The following is a 13,660-nucleotide window of genomic DNA, read 5'->3' as shown; positions in this document are numbered from 1 at the left end:
GAGTTGTTCCCCGACAGCATCAGAGGCTGAGGGGAGGCTTTCACCGTCAGATAAAGGAGCGGAATTAGGCCATTTGGCACATCGAGTTGGATCTGCCATTCCCATGGCTGATTAATTATCATTCTCAAACACATTCTGCCTTCTACCCATAATCTTTGACGCCCTGATTAATCAAGAACCTATCAAACTCTGCTTCAAATATACTCAATGACTTGGCCTCCACATTGGCCTGTGGAAATGAATTCTACAGATTCACCATGTACTTCCTAAAAAATATTCTTCCTCATCACTAAAAAGACGTCCTTCTATTCTGAAGTTGTGCCCTGTTTGGTAATTCCCTTGACCACCCAGTCTGACCCCTCTATCCCACCATGTTTTCACAGTCTACCTCAATCCTGGTCAAGGTCAATCAAAACTTTCAGACTCTGCAGTGATTTCCACAGCCTGCACTACAATCTGACTATCTCCCACCACCTGCAGCTGGACCTGACAACCAGGAACCACGGTGGATGAGGAACTTGAAGACAGTGATGCAGTCAGGGGCAGAAACTGTTCAACACGGGAGTTCACTTAATTGCACACCAGAGGTTTCAGTGTAAAGCACACCCTCACTGCTCACCCACACTCACCTGTGCAGGAGACTCCAGCGTCCTCTGCGTGGGAGCAGTTATTCACCCCCCATGGGCTGGCAGGGCACTGGTCGAGAGCAGGCTCTGTCCCGTTACACTTCACCCCATCCAGCCAGATCTTCCCAGTGCCCTCTCCGTAGGCGGCATTTCTAGTTATTAACTGGGACGTCCCACAGTTCAACACCCTGCAGACCACGTCCGCCGCAATCATATTCCAGCTCCTGCCACAGACGGTGCCCCAGGCAGAGTTATGATAGACCTCGACTCTCCCAGAGCACATGTTGTTCCCGTTCACCAGCCGGACGGGGACTGGACCTGCAACAGATCAGGGAGAGGGAGGGTGATGTGGGGTATCCAGTTAGTTCACTCCTGGTAATGTACCTATTTTTCTTCAGAGTGGCCAGCCGGTTTTCTAGAACATAGAATATTACAGCACACTACAGACACTTGGCCCATGATGTTAACCTCTTCCAAGATCAGTCCCACATAACCCTCCATTTTTCTGTCATACTTGTGACACTTTAATGTCCCTAATGTGTCCGTCTCTATCATCACCCCTGGCAGCACATTCTATACATCCTCCACTCTCTGTGTAAAACCTGACCTCTGACTACACCCCACACCACCCCAACACCCACACTATACTTTCCTCCAATCACCTTAAAATTATTCCCTCATGCAAGCCATTTCTGTTTTGAGACTGTGGCCCCCCCCGGACAGTCGTTCCTCCCATCCCAGCCCGCACCAGTGCCAAAGTGGTATGATTATTATTGAAGGGGACAGTCACAGGGGTACCCTCAATGTCTGCCTATTCCCTTCCCCTCTCCCCACAGTCACTCAGGTACCTGCCTCCTGCAACACAGGGGGTTGTGTCCATCATCTCCTCATTCTCCCGTATGCACCAAAGATCCTCCAGTTTCAGCTCCAGTTCTTTACGCATGTCTCTGAGCAGCCGAGGCTCAGTGTCCATATAGTTATCAGAGAGACCTCAGGTCTCCCAAAGTTCCCACATCTCCCATGAAGAACATACCACTGACCCTGGACCATTGTCTTCCAAGGTCGTAGTCTTCCGCCTTCCCCACCAGTCTCCTGCTGGGTCCGTCGTCGGCTATCGCTCGTAACCCCGAGAAAGGGACCCTTACCAGGTGCTACCAGCCGGTCAGCTGGACCTGGGGCGAATTGCAAGGGAAGGGTAATGGTTGCAAACACCTGGTAGTGTCTGCCAAAATGGTGACTGTACACGTGGAGCAGTCCTGATGGTTCAGTAAAAAACCAAATTGCCTATATTTTAGTACCCAAACGGTTCAGGAATGGAGTGAAGCAGGTGAAAAGGTACTCTGGTACTGACTGTTATACAGATCACAACCCTGTGGTATTGGACATGAGCATGTGTTTGAACAAGATGAGAAAGGCTAAACCATCAAATAAGATAGACTTCGATTTACTCATTACGGATGAAGCAAAAAAGATCAAATATTTGGTCGAAACAGAGAATAGCTTTTCAGTCTTAGATGATGAGGGTAGCAACTTGGCAGTGGAGAACGTCTGGGAAGAGTTTAAAACAAGTGACAGAAGTTGCGGAAAAGATTTTGGGTTGTTGGAGAAAGAGCAAAAGACATAACCCTTGGTTCACCAATGAGTTGAGAAAGTGAACTGAAGAAAGGTAAAACATTGGAATAACCATATAACAATCACAGCACGGAAACACGCTATCTCGGCCCTTCCAGTCCATGCTGAACTCTTACTCTCACCTAGTCCCACCGACCTGCACTCAGCCCACAACCCTCCATTCCTTTCCTGTCCATATATCTATCCAATTTAACTTTACATGACAACATCGAACCTGCCTCAACCACTTCTGCTGGAAGCTCGTTCCACACAGCTACCACTCTCTGAGTAAAGAAGTTCCCCCTCATGTTACCCCTAAACTTTTGCCCTTTAACTCTCAACTCATGTCCTCTTGTTTGAATCTCCCCCACTCTCAATGGAAAAAGCCTATCCACATCAACTCTATCAATCCCCCTCATAATTTTAAACACCTCTATCAAGTCCCCCGTCAACCTTCTACACTCCAAAGAATAAAGACCCAACTTGTTCAACCTTTCTCTGTAACTTAGGAGATGAAACCCAGGCAACATTCCAGTAAATTTCCTCTGTACTCTCTCAATTTTATTGACATCTTTCCTATAATTCAGTGACCAGAACTGTACACAATACTCCAAATTTGGTCTTACCAATGCCTTATACAATTTCAACATTACATCCCAACTCCTATACTCAATGCTCTGATTTATAAAGGCCAGCATACCAAAAGCTTTCTTCACCACCCTATCCACATGAGATTCCACCTTCAGGGAACTATGCACCATTATTCCTGGATCCCTCTGTTCTGCTGCATTCTTCAATGCCCTACCATTTACCATGTATGTCCTATTTTGATTAGTCCTACCAAAATGTAGCACCTCAGATTTTTCAGCATTAAACTCCATCTGCCATCTTTCAGCCCACTCTTCTAACTGGCCTAAATCTCTTTGCAAGCTTTGAAAACCTACTTCATTATCCACAACTCCACCTATCTTAGTGTCATCTGCATACTTACTATTCCAATTTACCACTCCATCATCCAGATCATTAATGTATATGAAAAACAACATTGGACCCAGTACATATCCCTGAGGCACACCACTAGTCACCGGCCTCCAACCTGACAAACAGTTATCCACCACTACTCTCTGGCATCTCCCATCCAGCCACTGCTGAATCCATTTTACTACTTCCATATTAATACCTAACTACTGAACCTTGCTAACTAACCTTCCGGTGGAACCTTGTCAAAGGCCTTACTGAAGTCCATATAGACAACATCCACCACTTTATCCTCGTCAACTTTCCTAGTAACCTCATCAAAAAATTCAATAAGATTTGTCAAACATGACCTTCCACGCACAAATCCATGTTGACTGTTCCTAGTCAGACCCTGTCTATCCAGATAATTATATATACCATCTCTAAGAATACTTTCCATCAATTTACCCACCACTGACGTCAAGCTCACAGGCCGATAATTGCTAGATTTAACCTTAGAACCCTTTTTAAACAATGTAACAACATGAGCAATACGCCAATCCTCCGGCACCATCCCCGTTTCTAATGACATTTGAAATATTTCTGTCAGAGCCTCTGCTATTTCCACACTAACTTCCCCCAAGGTCCTAGGGAATATCTTGTCCGGACCCAGAGACTTACCCACTTTTATATTCCTTAAAAGCTCTAGTACTTCCTCGTCTTTAATCATCATACTTTCCATAACTACCCTTCTTGTTTCCTTTACCTTACACAATTCAATATCCTTCTCCTTAGTGAATACCGAAGAAAAGAAATTGTTCAAAATCTCCCCCATCTCTTTTGGCTCCACATATAGCTGTCCAGTCTGATTCTCTAAGGGACCAATTTTATCCCTCACCTTTATTTTCACCTTACTTGCCAAAGCAGCCTCATATCTTCTTTTAGCTTTTCTAATTTCCTTCTTAAGATTCTTTTTACATTCTTTATATTCCTCGAGCACCTCATTTACTCCAAGCTGCCTATATTTATTGTAGATCCCTCTCCTTTTCCGAACCAAGTTTCCAATATCCTTTGAAAACCATGGTTCTATCAAACTTTTAACCTTTCCTTTCAACCTAACAGGAACATAAAGATCCTGTACCCTCAAAATTTCACCTTTAAATGACCTCCATTTCTCTATTACATCCTTCCCATAAAACAAGTTGTCCCAATCCACTCCTTCTAAATCCTTTTGCATCTCCTCAAAGTTAGCCTTTCTCCAATCAAAAATCTCAACCCTGGGTCCAGTCTTATCCTTCTGCATAATTATATTGAATCAAATGGTATTGTGATCACTGGACCTGAAGTGTTCCCCAACACATACCTCCGTCACCTGCCATATCTCATTCCCTAACAGGAGATCCAACACTGCCCCTTCTCTAGTTGGTACCTGTATGTATTGCTACAAAAAACTATATTGCACACATTTTACAAACTCCAAACCATCCAGCCCTTGTAGAGAATGGGCTTCCCAGTCAATGTGTGGAAAATTAAAATCTCCCACAATCACAACCTTGTGCTTACTAAAAATCTCTGCTATCTCCTTACAAATTTGCTCCTCCAATTCTCGCTCCCCATTAGGTGGTCTATAATACACCCCTATAAGCGTCACAACACCTTTCCTATTCTTCAATTCCACCCAAATAACCTCCCTAGACGAGTCCTCTAATCTATCCTGCCAAAGCACTGCTGTTACATTTTCTCTGACAAGCAATGCAACACCTCCCCCTCTTGCCCCTCTGATTCTATCATACCTGAAGCAACGAAATCCAGGAATATTTAGTTGCCAATCACACCCCTCCTGCAACCATGTTTCACTAATAGCTACAACATCATATTTCCAGGTATCAATCCTTGCTCTAAGTTCATCCACCTTTCTTACAATGCTCCTAGCATTAAAATAGAAGCATTTAAGAAACTCTCCACCTCCCATTCTCTGTTTATCCCTAATGGACCAAACAACTTTGTTATCTTTTTCTTCCTTCTCTGCTACATCTTCGGTCTGAGCGTTCCCGTTCTCTGTCCACTGCCTATCCTCCCTCACACATTGTCTACTAGCTTTCTCTATTTGTGAACTAACCTCCTCTCTCCTAGTCTCTTCAATTTGATTCCCACCCCCTAACCATTCTCCTCAGTAGCCTTCGCAAATCTCCCCACCGGGATATCGGTCTCCCTAGGATTCAAGTGCAACCCATCCTTTTTGTACAGGTCACACCTGCACCAAAAGAGGTCCCAATGATCCAAAAACTTGAATCCCTGCCCCCTGCTCCAATCCCTCAGCCACGGATTTATCCTCCACCTCATCGCATTCCTACTCTCACTGTCGCGTGGCACAGGCAGTAATCCCGAGATTACTACCTTTGCAGTCCTTCTTCTCAACTCCCTTCCTAACTCCCTATATTCTCCTTTCAGGGCCTCTTCTCCTTTGCTACCTATGTCATTGGTACCTATATGTACCACGACCTCTGGCTCCTCTCCCTCTCACTTCAGGATATCTTGGACACGATCAGAAACATCCAGGACCCTGGCACCAGGGAGGCAAACTACCATCCGGGTCTCCTGACTGCATCCACAGAATCACCCATCTGACCCCCTAACTATCGAGTCCTCTATTACTACTGGCCTCCTCTTCCTTTCCCTAGCCTTCTGAGCTACAGGGCTGGACTCTGAATGGATAATGAATGTTACAAAGCCCTACAACGCTTGATTCAAAGAAAATGTAAGGAAGCGAAAGTGAATTGGATGAATGAACAGTGCGAAGAAATTGTGCAGTATGAACGAAGTCTGGATTATAAAGGCCTTCACCAAAAGGCAAAGGATATGATGAACTTAAAGAGGACCGTGTCATCAACTGGGTGTATTGAAGACAGCAGTAATATGAAAAAGAAGAGATCATGGACAGATGGGTTGAGTACATCTCGGAATTGTTTGAAGATAGCAGGATTGAGGAATTACCAGAATTAAATCAAATGACTAATCAACCTAAGATATTGATGTCAGCGATGGAAAGTGTGATTTGGAGTCTGAAACTCAAAAGGCGGCCGGTGAAGATAAGATTTCCACTGAAATTCTGAAATCACTTGCTCCGAAGGGAAAAACAAACCTTTTAGCGATATTAAACAACAGTTATATGACAGGAAATCTACCGGAGGACTTTCTGAAATCGGTATTTATTGCCTTACCAAAAAAGCCATGGACGATAAAATGTAATGAGCATAGGACGATAAGCATAATGTCTCACTGCGTCAAGCTACTGTTGAAAATAGTGTTCGGCAGAATGAAAGGTCCAATCAGCGATGAAATTGCAGAAACACAGTTTGGTTTTCATAAAGGCTCAGGAACAAAGGAAGGAATATTTGCGATGAGAAACATCATAGAGAGATGCATTGAGCCACAATAGACCATCTACTTATGCTTTCCCCATAAATCTCCATTACACATTTCCCCTCCAGTGCCCTGCTGTGTACATACATCTATTGATGCTTCTGGACATATCTTCAGTGATGTTCCTGGAATCATCGGGTGTTTTCGGGTCTTTCAACATCATACATCCTCCTCCAGGTGACCCAGCCGGGGCTGATCAGACCCCAGCTTGTGTCCAGATGGCTAGCTACTTCTGACTCCATGGCTCCCCTCTTTTAGCCACAGCCATCTTGAGGCCCTCTCTGCCAGTGGTACTGCGGATGGCTCTCCTCTTCCTCTCTCCCTTGATGTCCAAAATGCTGAAGGCTCTAACTAAACAACGGGCTATGAATCCCCTACAACCAACCTCCACTGGGAGACACCTCGCTCTCCATCCAGCCTGCTGACAGTTGCTGACCAGTCCTGCGTACTTGGAGAGCTTCTTTTCAAAGGCCTCTTCCAAGCTATCTTCCCATGGGACTGTCAGCTCCAGCAGCACCACTTGCTTAGTAGACTCAGACACTAGGACAATGTCTGGTCGCAGGGTGGTGGCTGCGATATGGTTGGGGAACTTCAGCTGCCCTTCGAGGTCCACCAACAGCTGCCAGTTCCTTGCAGAGGTCAGAATGCCTGCAGATGTTCTTTTGGCAGGTGTGGTATGTGTGGTAATGAATTCCACAGATTCACCACGTACTTCCTAAAAAATATTCTTCCTCATCACTAAAAAGACGTCCTTCTATTCTGAAGTTGTGCCATCATTGGCAATTCCCTCACCACCCAGTCTCACCCCACTATCCCACCACGTTTTCACAGTCTACCTCAATCCTCGTCAACAGCAATTCAAAGTTGCTGCCTCTGTAGTGATTTGGACAGCCTGCACCACAATCCGACTATCTCCCAGCACCTGCAGCTGGTCCTGACAACCAGGAACCACGGTGGATGAGGAACTTCAGGACAGTGAAGCAGTCAGGGGCAGCATCAGCTCAACACTTGGGTTCAGATAGTTGCACACCAGAAGTTTCAGTGTAAAGCACACCCTCACTGCTCACCCACACTCACCTGTGCAGGAGACTCCAGCGTCCTCTGCATGGGAGCAGTTATTCACCCCCCATGGGCTGGCAGGGCACTGGTCGAGAGCAGGCTCTGTCCCGTTACACTTCACCCCATCAAGCCAGATGTTACCAGTGCCCTCTCTATAGGAGGCATTTCTAGTTATTAACTGGGACCTTCCACAGTTCAACACCCTGCAGACCACGTCCGCCGCAATCGTATTCCAGCTCCTGCCACAGACGGTGCCCCAGGTAGAGTTATGATAGACCTCGACTCTCCCAGAGCACATGTTGTTCCCGTTCACCAGCCGGACGGGGACTGGACCTGCAACAGATCAGGGAGAGGGAGGGTGATGTGGGAGATCCAGTTAGTTCACTCTTGGTAATGTACCTATTTTTCCTCAGAGTGGCCAGCGGTTACCTAGAACATAGAATATTACAGCACACTACAGACACTCGGCCCACGATGTTAACCTCTTCCAAGATCGGTCCCACATAACCCTCCATTTTTCTGTCATACTTGTGAATCGTTAATATCCCTAATGTGTCCGTCTCTACCACCACCTCTGGCAGCACATTCTACACATCCTCCACTCTCTGTGTAAAACCTGACCTCTGACTACACCCCACACCACCCTGACACCCACCCTATACTTTCCTCCAATCACATTAAAATTATTCCCTCATGCGAGCCATTTCTGTTCTGCGACTGTGGCCCCCGGAGGGTCGTTCCTCCCATCCCAGCCCGCACCAGTATGCAAAGAGGTATGATTATTATTGAAGGGGACAGTCACAGGGTTACCCTCAATGTCTGCCTATTCCCTTCCCCTCTCCCCACAGTCACTCAGGTACCTGCCTCCTGCAACACAGGGGGCTGTGTCCATCATCTCCTCATTCTCCCGTATGCACCAAAGGTCACCCAGCTTCAGCTCCAGTTCTTTAACGCATGTCTCTGAGGAGCTGAGGCTCCCTGCCCATATAGTTATCAGAGAGATCACAGGTCTCCCACAGTTCCCACATCTCCCATGAAGAACACACCACTGACCCTGGAACCATTCTCATTGTAATACTCGACAGAAATAGACCAAGAGAAAAGGAAATTTACCTCAGCCTCCACCTCTGCTTACTGAGCCTCATGGCCCACTCTAGCAATGTCCCACTCCTACAATGGCCACTTTGCTTAAGCTGAACTTCTTTTTATTGGCCCTTACCAAGTTCCTAATTACCTGAAGCCTGTCAAATGACTGGCCCCACTGGCTTTCTCAAAACTGGCTCTACCATCTACAGGCCAACGGATCTGCTGACTGTAATAGGGCTGAGAAGGTTAAATGTGCTTGAGTTGTTCCCAGACAGCATCAGAGGCTGAGGGGAGACTTACACCAGAAGACATATGTGCAGAATTAGGCCATTTGGCACATCAAGTCGGATCTGCCATTCCCAAGGCTGATATAATTATCTTTATCAAACCCATTCTGCCTTCTCCCCATAATCTTCGACGCCCTGATTAATCAAGAACCTATCAAACTGTGCTTAAAATATACCCAATGTCTTTTCCTCAACATTCACCCGTGGAAATGATTTCAATAGATCCACTACTTACCCGCTAAAAAATATTCCTCCTCATCTCTAAAGAGACGTCCTTCTCTTCTCAGGTGGTGCTCATGGTGGCAATTTCCTTGATCACCCAGTCTGACCCCACTATCCCACCAAGTTTTCAGAGTCTACCTCAATCCTGGACAAGGTCCAATCCAAAAGAAATCCCAACCCGGCAATGGGACAAGGCCTCTAATTGCTAGAAGTGAGGGAACTTGCCTTGAAACTTTCTGACTCTGCAGTGATTTGGACAGCCTGCACTACAATCCGACTGTCTCCCACCACCTGCAGCTGGACCTGACAGCCAGGAACCACGGATGATCAGGAACTTGAGAGGGACAGTGATGCAGTCAGGGGAACAATCTGCTCAAGACTGGAGTTCACTAAATTTCACACCAGAGGTTTCAGTGCAAAGCACAACCTCACCTTCCGCCCACACTCACCTGTACAGGAGACTCCAGCGTCCTCTGCGTGGGAGCAGTTATTCACCCCCCATGGTCTGGCAGGGCACTGGTCGAGAGCAGGTTCTGTCCCGTTACACTTCACCCCATCCAGCCAGATCTTCCCAGTGCCCTCTCCGTAGGAGGCATTTCTAGTTATTAACTGGGACCTTCCACAGTTCAACACCCTGCAGACCACGTCCGCCGCAATCGTATTCCAGCTCCCGCCACAGACGGTGCCCCAGGCAGAGTTATGATAGACCTCGACTCTCCCAGAGCACATGTTGTTCCCGTTCATCAGCCGGACGGGGACCGGACCTGGAACCGATCAGAGAGAGGGAGGGTGATGTGGGGGATCCAGTTAGTTCACTCCTGGTAATGTACCTATTTTTCTTCAGAGTGGCCAGCCGGTTTTCTAGAACATAGAATATTACAGCACACTACAGACACTCGGCCCACAATGTTAACCTCTTCCAAGATCGGTCCCACATAACCCTCCATTTTTCTGTCATACTTGTGACTCTTTAATATCCCTAATGTGTCCGTCTCTATCATCACCTCTGGCAGCACATTCTATACATCCTCCACTCTCTGTGTAAAACCTGACCTCTGACTACACCCCACACCACCCTGACACCCACCCTATACTTTCCTCCAATCACCTTAAAATTATTCCCTCATGCGAGCCATTTCTGTTCTGGGACTGTGGCCCCCCCACCCGGACGGTCGTTCCTCCCATCCCAGCCCACACCACTGCCAAATCGGTATGATTATTATTGAAGGGGACAGTCACAGGGGTACCCTCAATGTCTGCCTATTCCCTTCCCCTCTCCCCACAGTCACTCAGGTACCTGCCTCCTGCAACACAGGGGGTTGTGTCCATCATCTCCTCATTCTACCGTACAAAGATCACCCAGCTTCAGCTCCAGTTCTTTAACACATGTCTCTGACGAGCCGAGGCTCACTGCCCATATAGTTATCAGAGAGACCTCAGGTCTCCCACAGTTCCCACATCTCCCATGAAGAACACACCACTGACCCTGGACCCATTCTCACTGTAATACTCGACAGAAATAGACCAAGAGAAAAGGAAATTTACCTCAGCCTCCACCTCGACTTACTGAGCCTCATGAGCCACTCTAGCAATGTCCCACTCCTACAATGGCCACTTAGCTTAAGTCAAACTTCCTTTTATTGGCCCTTACCACGTTCCTAATTACCTGAACCCTGTTGAATGACAGGCCCCACTGGTTTTTTCAAAACAGTCGCTAAAATCCACAGGCCAACGGATCTGCTGACTGCAATAGGGATAAGAAGGTTGAAGATACTTGAGTTGTTCCCCAAAAGTATCAGAGGCTGAGCGGAGACTTACACCATCAGATAACGGAGCAGAATTAGAGCATTTGGCACATCAAGTCGGATCTGCCTTTCCCAAGGCTGATTAATTTTCTTTCTCAAAACTATGCTGCCTTCTTTGCGTAATCTTCGACGCCCTGATTAATCAAGTACCTATCAAACTCTGCTTCAAATATTCTTAATGACTTTTCCTCAACATCCACCTGTGGAAATGAATTCCACAGATCCACTACTTACTTGTTAAAAAATATTCCTCCTCATCTCTGAAGAGAAGTTCTTCTCTTCTCAGGTGGTGCTCATGGTGGCAATTCCCTTGACAACCCAGTCTGACCACAATATCCCACCATGTTTTCACAGTCTCCCTCAATCCTGGGCAAGGTGAATGCAAAAGTCCCAACCTGGCAATGGGACAGGGCCTCTAATTGCTCGGAGTGAGGGAACTACTCCTCCAGCCTTGAAACTTTCTGACTCTGCAGTGATTTGGACAGCCTGCACTACAATCCGACTATCTCCCACCACCTGAAGCTGGGCCTGACAACCAGGAACCACGGTGGATGAGGAACTTGAAGACAGTAATGCAGTCAGGGGTAGAAACTGATCGATACTGGAGTTCACTTAATTGCACACCAGTGGTTTCAGTGTAAAGCACACCCTCACTGCTCACCCACACTCACCTGTGCAGGAGACTCCAGCGTCCTCTGCGTGGGAGCAGTTATTCACCCCCCATGGGCTGGCAGCGCACTGGTCGAGAGCAGGTTCTGTCCCGTTACACTTCACCCCATCCAGCCAGATCTTCCCAGTGCCCTCTCCGTAGGAGGCATTTCTAGTTATTAACTGGGATGTTCCACAGTTCAACACCCTGCAGACCACGTCCGCCGCAATCGTATTCCAGCTCCTGCCACAGACGGTGCCCCAGGCAGAGTTATGATAGACCTCGACTCTCCCAGAGCACATGTTGTTCCCGTTCACCAGCCGGACGGGGACCGGACCTGGAACAGATCAGGGAGAGGGAGGGTGATGTGGGGGATCCAGTTAGTTCACTCCTGGTAATGTACCTATTTTTCTTCAGAGTGGCCAGCCGGTTTTCTAGAACATAGAGTATTACAGCACACTACAGACACTTGGCCCCCGATGTTAACCTCTTCCAAGATCAGTCCCACATAACCCTCCATTTTTCTGTCATACTTGTGACACTTTAATGTCCCTAATGTGTCCGTCTCTATCATCACCTTTGGCAGCACATTCTATACATCCTCCACTCTCTGTGTAAAACCTGACCTCTGACTACACCCCACACCACCCCAACACCCACCCTATACTTTCCTCCAATCACCTCAAAATTATTCCCTCATGCGAGCCATTTCTGTTCTGGGATGGTGGCCACCGGAGGGTCGTTCCTCCCATCCCAGCCCGCACCAGTATCCAAAGAGGTATGATTATTATTGAAGGGGACAGTCACAGGGGTACCCTCAATGTCTGCCTATTCCCTTCCCCTCTCCCCACAGTCACTCAGGTACCTGTCTCCTGCAACACAGGGGGTTGTGTCCATCATCTCCTCATTCTCCCGTATGCACCAAAGGTCACCCAGCTTCAGCACCAGTTCTTTAACGCATGTCTCTGAGGAGCTGAGGCTCACTGCCCATATAGTTATCAGAGAGACCTCAGGTCTCCCACAGTTCCCACATCTCCCATGAAGAACACACCACTGACCCTGGACCATTATCTTCCAAGGTCGTAGCTCTTCCGCCTTCCCCACCAGTCTCCTGCTGGGTCCGTCGTCGGCCATCGCTCGAAACCCCGAGAAAGGGACCCTTACCAGGTGCCACCAGCTGGACCTGGGGCGAATTGCAAGGAAAGGGTAATGGTTGCAAACACTTGGTAGTGTCTGCCAAAATGGTGACTGTACACGTGGACCAGTACTGATGGTTCAGTAAAAAACCAAACTGACTATGTTTTAGTACCCAATCGGTTCAGGAATGGAGTGAAGCAGGTGAAAACGTACCCTGGTGCTGACTGTTATACAGATCACAACCCTGTGGTATTGGACATGAGTATGCGTTTGAAGAAGATGAGAGAGTCCAAACCATCAAATAAGATAGACTTTGATGTACTCATTACGGGTGAAGCAAAACAGATAGAATATTTGTTTGAAAGGGAAAATAGCTTTTCAGTCTTAGATGACGAGGATAGCAACATGGCAGTGGAGAACATCTGGGAAGAGTTTAAAACAACAGTGACAGAAGTTGCGGAAAAGACTTTGGGTTGTTGGAAAAAGAGCAAAAGACATAACCCTTGGTTCACCGATGAGTTGAGATAGTTAAGTGAAGAAAGAAGAAAGGGAAAACATTGTGATAATGAACGCTACAAAGCCCTACACCGCTTGATTCAAAGAAAATGTGAGGAAGCAAAAGAGAATTGGATGAATGAACAGTGCGAAGAAATTGTGCAGTATGAACGAAGTCTGGATTATAAAGGCCTTCACCAAAAGGTAAAGGATATGATGAACTTAAAGAGGACCGTCAACTGGGTGTATTGAAGACGGTAGTGGGAATTCATGCTATGAACATGTGGACAAGCGTCGGGACAG

General features: G+C 47.1%; 1 protein-coding gene across 1 annotated transcript in view; it reads right to left on the bottom strand.

Annotated features, from left to right (window-relative positions):
* LOC140190188 (scavenger receptor cysteine-rich domain-containing protein DMBT1-like) overlaps positions 1 to 13,660 on the bottom strand; it is a 41,438-nt gene that overhangs the window by 3,197 nt on the left and 24,581 nt on the right. Inside the window, exons 12-16 of the mRNA XM_072246703.1 lie at positions 12,784 to 12,908; positions 11,748 to 12,062; positions 9,721 to 10,035; positions 7,695 to 8,009; positions 630 to 944 (exon numbers count right to left, since the gene is read on the bottom strand). Of these exons, the coding sequence (XP_072102804.1) occupies positions 630 to 944; positions 7,695 to 8,009; positions 9,721 to 10,035; positions 11,748 to 12,062; positions 12,784 to 12,908 (1,385 nt within the window). The remainder of the gene's footprint in view (positions 1 to 629; positions 945 to 7,694; positions 8,010 to 9,720; positions 10,036 to 11,747; positions 12,063 to 12,783; positions 12,909 to 13,660) is intronic.

The sequence above is a fragment of the Mobula birostris genome, chromosome 29 (genome assembly GCF_030028105.1).
Source record: "Mobula birostris isolate sMobBir1 chromosome 29, sMobBir1.hap1, whole genome shotgun sequence".
Taxonomy (NCBI): Eukaryota; Metazoa; Chordata; class Chondrichthyes; order Myliobatiformes; family Myliobatidae; genus Mobula; species Mobula birostris.
Note: the sequence above shows the minus strand (reverse complement) of the source record. Positions and strands in the feature narration are given on the sequence as shown.